Source organism: Argopecten irradians, chromosome 6 (genome assembly GCF_041381155.1).
Source record: "Argopecten irradians isolate NY chromosome 6, Ai_NY, whole genome shotgun sequence".
NCBI lineage: Eukaryota > Metazoa > Mollusca > Bivalvia > Pectinida > Pectinidae > Argopecten > Argopecten irradians.
Genome location: NC_091139.1, coordinates 31,256,706 through 31,273,352, shown reverse-complemented (window position 1 = coordinate 31,273,352; position 16,647 = coordinate 31,256,706). Strand labels below are relative to the sequence as shown.

General features: G+C 39.3%; 1 protein-coding gene across 4 annotated transcripts in view; it reads left to right on the top strand.

The window, feature by feature from the left end:
• Positions 1-901: 901 nt before the first annotated feature.
• The window catches only part of LOC138325627 (nucleolar protein 4-like), a 97,741-nt gene continuing 81,995 nt past the window's right edge, over positions 902-16,647 (top strand). For all 4 annotated transcript variants that reach the window (XM_069271415.1, XM_069271413.1, XM_069271414.1 and 1 more), the window contains exon 1: positions 902-1,366. In XM_069271415.1, the coding sequence (XP_069127516.1) occupies positions 1,055-1,366 (312 nt within the window). In that variant the 5' untranslated portion in view covers positions 902-1,054. The remainder of the gene's footprint in view (positions 1,367-16,647) is intronic.

The following is a 16,647-nucleotide window of genomic DNA, read 5'->3' as shown; positions in this document are numbered from 1 at the left end:
TCAGTTTTATTGACGTTTCAGTCAAGGCCAAAAATAACAAAGGTTTATAATTGTTACAACATTTTGTTTTAATTAATTAAAATCAAAATCTTGTGTTTATCGCATTCTCGAGATTAATATAAAACATCATAATGCTAAATGAACAAATATATAGCTTCATATACTTCCGTATGCATTTGTAATTATTCGGGAAGGCGGCAGACGTTGCTTTATTACGTATGTACATTGTAAGATTCTGTTCCGTATGTATTCCGGGATTTGTGGTGCTTCAGGCTTCAGTACATCGTTAATGCGAATTACATTGGTGACAACTTGTTCGGTCTGAGGTAGTGTTCTGGGAAGCCATAATACGGTATGATTCGTCCCGGGCCCATTATACCAGATTTCCTGTTAAATTGCATTATGGTCTCTTTCATTCCGACGCTTGCATTTTGTAGGTATCCGGGGCTCAGTATCAATAATTCTGCTGAACAGGATGCTGAGTATGTAGAGACGAAATTAGATACGAGGATTTAATTCACCATAAATGCAAAAGAAACTTCGACTGAGGCATTGCTCGAAGCTTTAATTCTATTTGTCTACCGCTCACAAACAACATGTCTGTTTTGGAGCCCTAATCTTGTTAAAACAGTTCTGCCATCATAGCGGTATGGTGTCCCGCCATCTTCCATTCGAATTATTTCCAGAGTATCTATCGCGAACAACAGACGACCCCATAACAAATTCATTCCTAAACGGGACATATGCTTCCCAGCGTTTCTATTGGTCATTTACGTCTGTTACCTTTGTTCCCCAACATAAACAGTCCTAATTAGTGAAAACCTTGTGTGAGTTGGTCCTTCCGAGCGCGTGAGCCGGTTCACTGCTGATTGTGACAATTTACGTACGCCACCGAGCTAGTCCAGGCCGCAGCAGACGTGTCGCTACAGCACCGTCGCCCAGTCCAATAGGGTGCGCTATACCGCTATCTGTCGTTATAATATATATACCTAAATTGGAATTCTTCTCGGCGCATCATTTGTTCAACGGTGACTGGCCTGTTGACGTCTTCGGTATGTCGTCTGCTTCGGTGGAGGGAGATATTGTGACTCCCACTAATCACAGCATCAATAGAAATGAAATGTTTCAGACATTCCAGTCATGGGCCCTTCAGAATTATGGTGATAGCGGCAAAACCAAAACTGTCACAGAAAAAAAGTACAACAGGATCGTTCGTATTCTAACGGGAGAGGAACCATCTTCGGCCGAAAATTCAAAGTTTAGATTTTGGGTCAAAGCAAAAGGATTTCGTTTGGGACCGTTTGATGGGTTAGACAAAATACACGGGCTTACAGAGACACTACTGTACGTACCAACAAAACAAGTGGTAAGTTTGTCTTTTTATTATCAATATAAATATTTCAGGAAATATATTTGTAGAAATTATTCTGTATCTTGATTTAAAATTTATGGTATTTGTTGAATGTCTGTCAATCAGTGTTATCTTCGATTTTTTGGAGGTGAGTATAGTGTAGGTTACAGTGATATCCCTCGAGAGAGCGCTCTAGTTTTAAAGTGTCTAGCGGATACGAGGTCAGACAAGCATAATTAGCCGTATTAAAGTAATGTTATCAATACACTATGATGCGAAAGGAAGAAGGTGCACAGTTCATTCTATACACAAGCCTAAAATACAAGCAAAACTTTATACGGTCTAGCGATCGATCTGAGGGTGACACTTGACATGAGATTTTGTACACAGTCTCTCTCAGAGCAAACTCGCGCCAGATATATCTCTTTTGCCGTATTCTTATCATGCTTCGCCATACCTCTGGACGTTATCGGACTATCCGGCCGGGTAATGAAGGCTCAATGATGATCCGACGGTCCTGCGCAAGCTGTCCGGTGGAGCAAGCGACCGGGACACGGATATAGAGTGGGGATGAAATCAATTCCCAAATCCCTTCCTAGAGTTCTCCAGCTGATTTAATACCGACCAAACTTCGTTTACCGCCTCACCAGCCTTCGGCATATCCGAGTGGAATATTGGGACGGCTTTCTATCGTCTGGTCAATATGTCCCTAGGACAAGGCTGAGTTCAGATTAATTCTTTACCAAGATCAAAGCAAACGCACGGATTACTATTGAAATCGAACCTTTCTTACAGCTTATAAATACTTTTCCCTTTTTTATATGCAATTTTGTTGCTCCATGAATGTGTATATAATTCTTTTGTCTCAAATGCAATCTATAACATTTACTTTTCTCATTTCTGTATTATTATTACATCTTTTCCCTTTCATTATTCTTTAAATTAATTTTCCGGACTTTCTGTCTTTAAGACAATTTGATGGGTTTGGTTTTTAGTTTGTCCCGCACTGTCTTGGCAATGTATGTAATCCTCGAGAGAGGGGATTCCATGAATCGAAATTAAGTTCACGCTAAGAAAGTCTAAATGCATTATCCGTCACAAGGAGTTGACATGGGATGGGATCTCGCGTGAAGCCCCCCGGTCTTTGTATCGATTACGGGCACGGTGGCTGGCCGGCCAGAGTTCCTCTGACTTTGGGCTTATTTGACAGCCACCGTCCTCGCTGGCCGTCGCACTAATTACCGGCTCTAGATATGCCGGTACACGAAGCGTCCACGGGACACTGGGCCGTGGCTGTCTCAACCATTGCACATGCAAAGAATTTTTATTGAATTACTTATGTTGTCACACACTCCGATAGGATGTCTTCTTGTGTTTAGTTTGTCTGTGAGACCAGGGAGATAGCAGACACGAATTATCATAGTAACCTAAGACAATGCACGCGCAGTTCTTTCAAGAGATATTAACATCTGAGTTGAATAGATCGAGTATTGCCTGAACGTTTTAATTTATTTTTCTTGAATTGATTTTAAACCGTTTTATCGATTGAGAAATTTGATAACGGTATGTGGAAACACATCCTTATTGTCACAAAATAACGAGGCGAGATGTGGAAAATACTCGGAAAACCATTTGTTATTTTAACATTTTGTTTTCTTTAGAATCACTTGTTTTTCTTTTACATGAATAAAACATGTAGATAAATTGTACTTACACGTTTCGTGTGAACTCGAGAATTTTGAGATAACCCTCTATTACTTCTTATGAAGCATATCGTTTGGCATCTAAAGTATTTGAATAGCACCCCCTGATATTAAACCCACGATAAGGACATGTTTAGGGCCAAAAACTTGACCACTCATTTACATAAGGAACACCATTTAACCCCTATTGATCCGACTGACACCACACATTAATGGCTTTCACATCATCCTCATACCTAAACCTTTAAAGATCCTCTATCGCCGACAGAGCATAAACGATACTCATCACTTGAACAATAATTGCTGTTTAATCGTGTATGTATGTTTAATTAAAACAAAATAATATAAAATGATTATGAGTACTTCATTCTATATAGGACTTACAGAATTTTTTCGGGTCGAAATTGATTATTTTTAATATAATAAAGATAATTAGGAACTAAATATAAAGCTTGGGAATATAGTACAAATATATAGGGTTTTAGGGATGTATGGGGTTATGATAAAATCACATTACAAGACCAAGTCTGACTAGAAAAGAATTAATTTATATATTAGGTATATATATTAGGTCAATTTGGAACCAAACATCTTCTTTAAGATAGCATGCATCATCACATTCAATTTGTATTTATCTAACATCCATTCGGAATTTTCTAACGTACAATAGTCCTGATCATCGGGAACTTCTTGGGGAATAGGGATAATTAATCGTCATCATATGTTTGAGCGTTATCATAATTTATACAGCAGTATAGAAATGTTTAGGGAAGTAACATCCATTGATCGAGTAAGGACAAACCTTATCAATGTGACAGATAGCAACAGAATCATGTTCTATTACATATGTATATGGTAATGATGTTACATACACTTATAATGTTTAACTTATCAAAACGATTATATTATTTAACGGCTTCCGAAACTATCATTTTATATTTTATCGTTTATTACGCAAAAGAGCAATCGTTTGTTTAACTCCATTAAAGATGCTCCACCGCCGACAGAGCATAAATGATATTCATCATTTTAACAATACATGGTGTTTAATTGTGTACATATTTCTAGTTAACACAAAAATAGTATAAAATAATTTCTTTTGCCTTTGGTGCATGCACAATCAATACTTAAATTTATATAGGATATAGTGCCACGGATTTTTTTCGGGATGCAATTAATTCTTTTTCATATTTTAACTTGAAGTGAAATTAGAAGCTCAAACTTTTCATTGGTGGTAATAGTGTGAAGTAAGTAACTTTTGTAACTGAAGATAAACACTTAATCGTCTTCTCCTGTTTTTGATAGTGAAAAAAATACCATTTGTCAGCGGTGGAGCATTTTAAAGTAAGAAATATCAAAGGTACCAATAATCAAAGAGAGACGTTTAATATATGCCAAATGCCTCGCGTGCTATAGGCGATTCATTATAGGATAGTTACAGTTTTTCACATGAATTAACTTCGATTTATTTGCCTTTGTAAAAGAGACTAATGTGTAAATTTTTAACGTTTTTCTTAAAAACCTCAATAACTAAAAAGAAGATCAAGAAATACAACAGTGAGTTACCACACAGGTAGTGACGTCACGGGGCCCGGTAATACGCGTGTAGTTATACAACAGTGGGCACCACACAGGTAGTGACGGGGCCCGGTAATACACTATAGTTATACAACAGGGGGGACCACACAGATAGTGACGGGGCCCGGTAATACACTATAGTTATACAACAGTGGGGCACCACACATGTAGTGACGGGCCCGGTAATACACTGTAGTTATACAACAGTGGGGCACCACACATGTAGTGACGGGGCCCGGTAATACACGCGTACTTATACAAAAGTGGGCACCACACAGGTAGTGACGGGGCCCGGTAAGACACGTGTACCTATACAACAGTGGACACCACACAGGTAGTGACGGGGCCCGGTAATACACGTGTACTTATACAACAATGGGCACCACACAGGTAGTGAAAGGGCCCGGTAATACGCGTGTACTTATACAACAGTGGGCACCACACAGGTAGTGACGGGTCCCGGTAATATACGTGTAGTTATACAACAGTGGTCCACCACACAGGTAGTGACGGGGCCCGGTAATACGCGTGTAGTTATACAACAGTGGTCCACCACACAGGTAGTGACGGGTCACGGTAATACACGTGTAGTTATACAACAGTGGGCACCACACAGGTAGTGACGGGGCCCGGTAATACACGTGTAGTTATACAACGGTGGGCCACCACACAGGTAGTGACGGGGCCCGGTAATACACGTGTAGTTATACAACAGATGGGCACCACACAGGTAATGACGGGGCCCGGTAATACACATGTAGTTATACAACAGTGGTCCACCACACAGGTAGTGACGGGTCCCGGTAATACACGTGTAGTTATACAACAGTGGGGCACCACACAGGTAGTGAAAGGGCCCGGTAATACACGTGTAATTATACAACAGTGGACAACCACACAGGTAGTGACGGGTCCCGGTAATACACGTGTAGTTATACAACAGTGGTCCACCACACAGGTAGTGACGGGGCCCGGTAATACACGTGTAATTATACAACAGTGGGGCACTACACAGGTAGTGACGGGGCCCGGTAATACACGTGTAGTTATACAACAGTGGGCCACCACACAGGTAGTGACGGGTCTCGGTAATACACCTGTAGTTATACAACAGTGGGGCACCACACAGGTAGTGACGTGGCCCGGTAATACACGTGTAATTATACAACAGTGGGCACCACACAGGTAGTGACGGGGCCCGGTAATACACGTGTAATTATACAACAGTGGGGCACTACACACGTATTGACGAGGCATGGTAATACACGTGTAATTATACAACAGTGGGGCACTACACAGGTAGCGACGGGGCCCAGTAATACACGTGTAGTTATACAACAGTGGATCACTACACAGGTAGTGACGGGTTCCGGTAATACACATGTAGTAATACAACAGAGGTCCACCACACAGGTAGTGACGGGTCCCGGTAATACACGTGCACTTCTACAACAGTGTGCACCACACAGGTAGTGACGGGTCCCAGTAATACACGTGTAGTTATACAACGGTGGGCCACCACACAGGTAGTGACGGGGCCCGGTAATACACGTGTAGTTGTAAAACAGTGGGGCATCACACAGGTAGTAACGGGGCTCGGTAATACACGTGTAGTTATACAATAGTGGGGCACCATGCAGGTAGTGACAGGGCCCGGTAATACAGGTGTAGTTATACAACAGTGAATTGTCACACAGGTAGTGACGGGGCCCGGTAATACACGTGTAGTTATACAACAGTGGGGCACCACACAGGAAGTGACGTGGCCCGGTAATACACGTGTAGTTATACAACAGTGGGGCACCACACAGGTAGTGGCGTGGCCCGGTAATACACGTGTAGTTATACAACAGTGGGACATTACATAGGTAGTGACTGGGCCCGGTTATACATGTGTAGTTATACCACAGGTGCTCGTTTCTAATATAAGTATAAGTATAATACTGGGTCAAGGTCTATAACTCGGCCGGCCATATAACACTACCCAATTTCAGAAAAAGTATGATTATTATCCAACCGTATAGAATATGATAATAGGAATACTCTCAATCGACAGCCAGATAATTTATCTTTAATTTGGTATATGATACAATATAAATCACGCCGTATAAATGTCACTAGGTATCCAGAAACATCGGAAAACAGCCAGATTTCAACTGGTCGGACACTGTGGTGTCCTCCGATAAACACGCCAGGGCTCTAATGGGTAGCTCAAAAACCACTGCATGTCAACATTTCAGCTTCATAGGAATTAAAGTTTGGTAAAAAACAAACTTACCGGTATGTTAGTGTTTATCTATATACCATCCATTTGCTCAATACAGCCTTTTGAAATTTCCGATTGAAAAAATGTGTGTCTCTAGCCGTCATGTTGATATGTGTGTAGTACATTTGTTTTCTCGGCGTTGATTGGTCAATTAATTTTCGAGAGCCAATCAACGCCGACAAAACAAATCTACTGCACACATACTTACATGGCGGCTAGAGACATAAATTTTTCAATCGGAAATTTCAAAGGGCTACGTTAGGCAAATGGATGGTATTTATCCATGGATTTACTAACTGGTAAGTTTCTTTTCTACCAAACTTTCATTCTTATGACGCTGAAGTGTTGACATGCAGTGGTTTTTGAGCTACGCATTAGAGTCCTGGCGTGTTTATCGGAGGACACCACAGTGTCCGACCAGTTGAAATCTGGCTGTTTTCCGATGTTTCTGGATACCTAGTGACATTTATACGGCATGATATATATTGTATCATATACCAAATTAAAGATAAATTATCTGGCTGTCGATTGAGAGTATTCCTATTATCATATCCTATACGGTTGGTTAATAATCATACTTTTTCTGAAATTGGGTACTGATATATGGCCGGCCGAGTTATAGACCTTGACCCAGTATTATACTTATGTTTATATTAGAAACGAACACCTGTGGTTATACAACAGTGGGGCACCATACAGATAGTGACGGGGCCCGGTAATACACGTGTAGTTATACAACAGTGGGGCACCACACAGGTAGTGACTGGGCCCGGTTATACATGTGAAGTTATACAACGGTTAGTTGCCACATTGATAGTGACGTGGCCCGGGTTTATCCTCAATACTCCGGGGTTACTATCGCTGTCGTTATATCGACCCCTTGATATCTCTTAGTAAAACACGAGATAACCGAATATTTAAGTAATTTGATGTTTGATATAAAGAGAATCGAATAACGTTATACTGTGGTTGACTGTTTGGGTTTGAAATTGGCAGTCGCTCTCCCTGTAATCTTCAAAAGAAGTCTCTGTAGGTCTGTGATTGGTCAGTATTTTCTCCTGAACTGCCTTCAATTTTACCTAAATATAGTCCAAGGGTGGATCATCCTCGTAATTCCAAGGGCTCCGGTCACTTACGATATCTACACCCCTGGACTATCTCATTATAAAACTGGAGGCAACAGAACAGGTAATTTAGTCATTTGATGTACATCAAAAGAGCCGTATAACGGTACACTGTGGTTGACTGTGTGGCTTTGAAGAAGGGCGTCACTCTCACTCTGTAGTCTTCAAAGATTTTTTTGCAGGCCTGTGATTGGTTCAAATTTGTTCTTATCGGAACCCCTGGAGTATCGGGGATAAGGTTGTATAGAACGTCAGTGATTGTAATCCCTGGAGTATCGTGGATGGTATACATTGTCCAATTATACACGCCTAGTGTTTTAATTGTGAAGGTGCCATGATTGGTTATATAAGTAATATGTACGCAATTGAAAGTTGTATATGTGTGGATGTTAGGTACACTAGATGTACATTATGGTGGTTTTGGGACACAGGCACCCGAAATGATCAATAAAAATTAAGAACAGCACAAAACAATCATCTTACAGTGTGTTTAATGATTTGACTGTCTAGAATTAAGTTCTCATATAAATTGTCAATTGTTTTGAAAAGACAATACATACACGTATATATTTATATAACTTTTTTGTATAAACTTTTCATAATCGGCAGACCAATAAACGCAACCTTATATGATTAGCAACTCGTAATCAGAGGAGATTTTTCTAATGTTATACGAATGATTATTGATCAGTTACAGTATCGATGACCATCGGTCAGCTCTGCTCGGACACTCGGTCTTTGTGCCGTAATTTTTCACCACGACCATTTCACCCTCTAGATGAGGCGCTAATTGTACGCAGGTGCAAGGCTGGCTCGTTCCCCCGCTAATTTCTTGTTTTGTCGGCCGTCTAGCTATGGCCCGCCTTTCTCTCGGCACCTATTAGCGACATACCGTGCCTGGCTCACGCCTCTCACAGCGATGAGATTCTTCTCACCAGTTTGCCTTCTACAATAATAAGAATGTTTTCTACAAACTGTGATTGTTTGGTCCGTGTTACTGTCAGTTTATGTGTAAGATTTCGCGTGTATCATTTTGACGTGATACAAACTATATGAAGCCTATACAACAACGTGACTGCCGCACAGATTCTGATCCTCTGATTCACTTATATATACATATAACCCACCTCTTAACTCGATTTTATTAACCCTATTTAATTCAAACTATGTGGTATTCAGGTTCGTTCGAATAACTCGAAATTTATCAACATGGTCCCTCTAAATTCAAGATTTTTTTTTACATATCTCAGTTGTACTACACTCTCGATATCCCAGGTGTTACTTTCACTGTCTTTCTATAATCTATTGTCGCACACATAGCCTTCAGTTTTATAATAGTATAGAGGACAATATAACGACATATAAAAATATATGCTATAGGAAATGTCTTATAACAAATTGGATTTTTCGATTTTTCTTTAAAAATATCTTGAAATGAGAAAAAGCAAAACAAATTGTAGTCGAATGCGTTGACATATTATTTTGAAATTAAATCTCGTTGTTAGACTAGTGCGATTACAACAACGGATGAACCAGCGTCAAATAGTTTTCGTTGTTATTTCTGAAAATATCCTGACTTTTACAAAGTCGGTGTCTTAAAAGTACATTTGAGTTATCTTAAAGATGAGTACTTATACTTTATACACATATTTTGTTCAGAGAAAGATGCGAATGAAATTTGCGCAAATGCGAGGGTGTCCAAATTATCTGTGTGAGCCATATTATACGGGGCAATAATATTTAGTCAATATAAGGATAGATAATCCTCTCAATTATCGATATCATTTTCAGCAGATCGCTAAAACGCCTAGGCAATTGGACATACAAAATGCCCAATGGTAAAACTAATATCTAAATACAAAATTTGGACCGCTTTCAGGTACATCAAATTTTAGGAGGTCTACAAAGCTACATTTATTTGCAGTACATGTATTTCATAAGCATTTAAAAAGTACTTAAATTTTACGATATATGCCTACATATCCGTATATCCGGAACAAGGCGGAATATACACGAATGTCAGTCAGTTCACTGGTGGAATATTAGTCATAAATCAGAGGTATTATCTCTAGTTGTCATGGAAACCGTACATTTTTCATTATCTACCTGTTGGACTGACACAGGTAACACACCTTGCGATCAAGCTACCGATGTTACAGGATACGGGCCTAATCAGGGTTATGTGTTTAATTACAGCAGACTGGACATCGGAGAATGGGACGACGCAGGATCAGCCTAGCTGTGATTTGTGTATTATAAGCTATTAGTTTCTGTCCTAATTAAGCTTTGTCGCCCTCTGTAATATCCCACAGCATTGCTCGACACATAACGCTATGGTCACTCTCCGGCCAGGTATTGTCCAGTCTTCACTACGTTTTAATGCGCTCGTGTCATATCAATAAATGATTCGTAATTCTATATATAGTTATAACATATATAACACAGGTATTTGTTGGACACGTCCGTTTCAATGACGGTATATTGATTGCTACATGATAAACATCATGTCTCGGCTCATGGCAGTGTCTTACTCAGTTCGGTTTGACATCGAAACTGATGTCTCCCATTCAAAGATGGATTCTTGCGTATACTTACGACCAAATTTTGTTCTTTTCAAACAATACATACTCTAGTATTTCATCCTTTAATGTGTTGTAGAAGTTATTAAAGCTTTTTTGGTCTTATAGCAAAACTGTAAAGCAATTTGCGTTATGGAATGACTGATTTTGAATTATTTTGTTTTTACAATGACTTGATATAACTTCGACATACTTGATTAATTTGATATCGACATAAAGGTCATCTTACAAAACACACGAGAATAATATCAAAGCAAAAAAAAAAAAAAAAAAAAAAAAATCAAGTCAGTAACACTAATAAAAATGTACCACACATTTAGGTTAGTGATTAAACACTTTGTCTATATAATGTAAAATATTTGTTCCGTTCGTGATGAATGAACACCTGGGATATACGAACAGTTTCCATGGTAACGTCCCGATATAGAACAAATCGCCCTAACCGAGCTCCTATTAAATATGAGGAGGCATTCAACCTGATATCGACGCTCTGATCAGTTTGTTTTATTTCAGTCAAAAAGGATATAAACCAGTCTTTTCCATATAAAAAAGAAAAACATGATAAATTTTGTCTGTTACAAGAAATGATGAATCACAGTCAAATTATGATGTGTGATGTATTGGGATTAGTTTCCCGCGTTAATAAGAAATAGCAGGCTCACGCGAAGTCTATTAGTCCCTGGCCCTCGTGGTTTGTGTCCGTCCTGTTCCCAGTGTGGTGTGTGATGCATGCCGGGACGTGACACTTGTCACCATCAAAACGCGTGACTGGCCGCGACGTGCGGTGATGAATCCCGCCACGACCCGGTACGTGAGCTGGGACGGTCGTCTGCTCAGGAAGGACAAGTCTTCCGGCCGGACTGTCGTGTGACGGATACATCACCGGACAGGGAAGTACGACGGTGATGACCCGCTCAAAGTATAGACAATCTATGAGGTTGATACGCGAGGTATTAAAATCCAGTCACTAATTTAGTGAAATTATTAATAATTTTCTTATGATTATTGATAATTGTAATAACAAAAACTCTGTATCAAAAAAAAAAAAAAAAAATGGATGATGCAAATACAGATTTTTGAAACGTTTGGTCACTGAACTTTGTTTCAAATACGTTTATTTCAGAGGTTGTGTTTTTCTCTATTGAAATACGAATTTCTTCAAAATTCACAAAAATATGTAATGGACAGAAAGGTATAAGAATATGACATTTTCGATAAAACTTCATTACTATATTTTAATGGCTCGGGAATTCAGGAAAGATATTTAAACTTACATTATCGTTTTGATTTTACTAAGCGAAGATTTCTTTGGAAGTAGAATGACAGGAGTAGAAAAATGAGAAAAGTAAACATTCCTAACTTTATCAGCTTGTTTCAATCGCAGGTTGTCAGAGTTAATCCATAAGTATAATTAAACACGCGAAAGGTAGTCAAAATCATTCTGTCACTCTATCATATTTTTATAAGGGCGAAGGGCACGCACTTCTATGGTAATACATACATGAAAATATAAGAATAAACCCAATCTTTAAAATCCAACCCTTCACATTGACAGCTTCAGTTTGCGGTCTCCATTTTTTTATATAACTATTGGGAGGGGAATCATGGGTAATCACTGCGGATATAATGCCTTGAAGTAAGCTCATTACATAATCCAGCGGTTCAAACGCGCTTATGATCTGACAAATGTAATTTTCATCCGACAGAAGCTCAGTGCTATTGCTCTTTATTTGAAAGCGTTCAAGTGATTAGGATTACCTTCCAATATAATCAGCTGACCAAAAACAAAATATCCGTTACGGAAATAAAATTTCTTCATTCTCTAATGGGTGTTTCCTTCTCAAATAAGGGTTCTTGGACAAAGATAGAGTGTAAATAAATGAGTAAATAATAAATAGAAAATTCGGCTCCTGTATTTCCATAAATTGCACTTTTTAACATTGTCCTGTATAATCAATGGGTACTGAAACATCTGGCTGCGCCTTTTAAGGCTTTGCCTTTAGTCATATTACAGGCCTTTCAAAGTGGACGGTCCAAGCATGATTCTGGTGTAGAAAAAACATGCGTGTAAGCTACTTTGTAAAGTGATCGACCCGAGTTTGTCCGGATGTAGAATTACACGCGTGTAAGCTTCTTAAGAAGGTGGACGACTCCGATCAAACTTGGGGATCAGTATACATGTAAGAGTACCTAATTAAGACTACTAATTGATTGATCGCCGGCTAATGACGCTCGCTCACACAGCCAATACTAAGTAGCTTTATATAGGCTTGTGATAGTCACAAGCGTTTTGTATGTTAAAGTGATTTCATTGGTTGCTTCGCGAGATCGATGACCACTCCATCAATCTGACCGCGCGCGCTTCCACGTTTAGCGTTTACTTACAGCATCTCGGACAGGTCTCGCTGGAGAGACTCGATTTGCTTCGACACCGCGCCTAATTAGGTGTAGCATAACAACAAACTTTGGTCTGCTGACAAAACATGGTTAGTATTTCATTAAATAAGCAACTTTTAACATGCAGGAAACAATAGGAACGACATAAAATAGTTTGAAATACCGATACTTTTGTGAAAAAATACCTATGCTTTTGGGATTTCGGTATCTTACTTGTCGTCTGTTTTGATTTCTTGATTCAATAAATAATCTAAGTGCTATAATCCTTCACCAATTATATGCCCACTACCAATAAGGTATTGGTAAATTTGTTAATGTCCTAATGAAATGCCGTATTAACCTACGTTTCTGTCCGTCACTGATTCAAATATGTATTTTTTAAAACAAATTCAAAGTTTAATAATGAGTAAGTTTGCTGCTAAGAATAAGTGAAAAAACCTGTTTGCTGCCACAATGAAAAAAAAAGCGAAACAATAGCTTGCTTATAGATTTTTATTTGAAACCGACGTCAATCGAGAAACTGACGTAGCAGAGAAAATAATTAAATTTTATGTGCTACTAGCAAAAGCTACGGGTTAATGATCGTCCTGGCCGTAAACCTCGAGTTCTCTGGAGTCGTCGCAGACAATGGTTACTAGAAGTTCCGGTCACTAGCAGACTCGTACAATATCATCCCACAGTGCCGTGTGGACGCCGTGCCATTCAGGAGTTAGACCCACATACAGGGGTTGCTTGTATTAACTGACTAGTTGTCTTCCTGTCACGTCCGTTTGTGCTCAACCTGTCTTAAGAATACATTACAACGGCAAGACATCTAGACCTTGTATGGGAATGTCGTATTGCATTTCCTCTGTACCTCTATAATAAGCTAGGATAATGCTTAAAACAGATGATATAAATATATTTGGTTTTAAAAACGTAAAATAGAAAATGAAATAAAATAAATGTGACAACGAAAAACCCAACAAGTTATGACACACCTCATCCAGTGTCCTTAGATAACCTGCAGGATGTAATCCTAACCACCCAACTTATCCACATAGAAATGTATTTTCGATATGAATGGGACAATCCGTCGGATGTGACGTCATGAATAGACTCCCATCATGAACGTTCACTCATTATATTATTTACTCTTGAATCTTATATCCTGTAACTGACCTTTGAATTTTTATACCAAGCCTTCAGGTTTTTTTTTGCAATGCCGATATCGATATTGTCAAGAAAGTTCAATGCTATTTTTGCATTTCGTTTTAACAAGTTAGTCAAGTTTTGTAAAACCTCTACCTTTACATGCCACCATCAGCGTTCAATCGATGCGTATTATTTAAGTATAAATGCGAGATGTCTTGCTTTTATGGACTGATTACAATAAGTATTGAATTCTAGACAAATCAGGAAGCCATGTTGATATACATAGTTTAAGCACTGGCCGATCCCTTAACCCAGTCCACGTTTATAAATACAATTTAGAAAAATCACTCTAGCAATTTCATAAGTTATTTCATTGTTGTTATTCCGTAAACGCTGATGAGGTCGGGAGTGCCGGATGAGTCTAGCGGATATGTATGATATAGGCCTCCCTTATGATGTTTATGTCATCACGGAGTGTAATGCCCAAACATCACACATAATGTGGGATAGTGTAATATACAAAGGTATCACAAATAATAAACAAGACAGCAAACAAAAATTTGTTTACTGATTTTTACCAGGAAACAGTAGTTTTGGTATTTAACAATAAATAAAGTTTCTTGACTTTTTCGGATAACGCGACTCCACAAAACACCCTCAATTCGCCTTTGAATTGTAAACTACAATTGTAGATCGTTTTGCTGAAACTTTAAAATGAAATAAAACGAAAATATCTGTAAAATATAAATCTTCAGAAACAAATATCTCTCCTTTGTATGAAGTATTCACTAATGAGAATATATTTCTAAACAACAAAACGTGACATAAAAAGCGTACGGAGCAGGTGGTACAGGCAACATACACTATCCGTTGTTTTGTCGGATCTCCCGGCACAAAACTGGCTTATAGAGAATCGATCTGCTCATTACGTTTTAACTAGCAGTCAGTGTCATGCCCTTACGAAGTGGTGATATACCTTACATTGTCAATTCTAAGAATGAGTAGCTTGCCCTGTCCTCCATCTTTGGTGCCCCCGGTTTGTCGGTTTTAGTGACCCATGTCCTTCCCCTACCGGTTTGGTGGTTAGAATGGCCCACGTCGTGGCCTCTACTGGATTTTGGGCGAATCGGTTCGGTGTCACTACCTACGAGTTTTTAGGTGTCACTATTTGAACTCATTTTGTCCTCTGCCATTTTGAAGTGATTTGAAATATGTCCAGACCCCTTCATGATAAAAAGTAGAACAGTGATAGTCATACCGGAAGTAATGATGGTTTAGTGCACGTTCATGTGTTCTTCGCCGTTAACTACCATGTTTTGGATATATTAGTACCTGCTTCGCCATCATTGGATGAATTGCACATCATATCTGGTAAATAAGTGCATTGTATTAATTTAAGGGTACAACCTTTTGGGAACTGGATGAAAAAATGACTTGCTTTAAGAGAGTAGCTCAAAACATGTTTTACTTCAATTATTTAGTCACATTAGTCAATAATTGCGGTCTAAACTTGTCCTGATGATATGGCCCTGGCTAGAGGACGGTGTCGTGACTGTTGGCCCGTATTGATGTTCTGTACTTTGGATAAGCCGACCACAGGTGGATTAGACCCGGCGGCCTGCGCTTGTCATGTCTTATAATGCTGCTTATATGGCGCGGACACCCATCATTTCGTTTCCATGGTAACCCAATATCTGTCATCCGGCTTTCTCAGATGGGACTCGGGAATAAAGAGCTTGTAGAAGCTACATTAATATGAAAAGTCCTACTGAGATTTTCTGTTTAAATGCCGGACTTTGAGAGCGCCCGGCAGCGCGACGTGCCTTAAGGGCGTGCAGAGATGCTTCTTCTCGCCGCAGTCACCGGTTTGTTCTACATTTTACTGGGAAATAGGCTTTTACAGTAGCGTCCGCCTTTCACGTTACTGACTGTCCGTCGGTAAAATAGGCCCGGACGTCTCCACGCAACCCGCTCTGCGCTCTTATTTGATGCCTTAAAAGTACTTTGAAACTTGGCCGATGTCACGGATCGAAGCCCTAGGTATCCCCGGGAGTCGAGCGTAAGACAGAAACCATGCCGACTGCTATGTAGCGTTAATAAAAGCAGCACTAATTACACACACTCCATTTGGGATTCAAGATGGGCCAACATTTCGTAGAGGACAGCATAGCAAGACGCATCGATTTTTGTCACCGATAATTGGCTTACTTTTTGACAAAACCTATACCGATACACGAAGAGTATTAGCGTACAACAGGCCTGGACGCAGGTGCTTTACTTGGGTCGGTGTAATAACGCACAGAAGATCAAAACCACAGAATCAAAATAACTAGTATAAACTCCTTGATTTATCGAAGATGGAACCTATTAAAATTATAAATTGATGTTAAATGTAAACTCTGTCCAGTGCTGATGAATGATTTTGCGGTTCTGTTTAAAATTAACATGAGTCATTAATGTTTTATTTGTTTTTCATATAGCAACAGATCACATCACATCAAGCCCTATCAATACT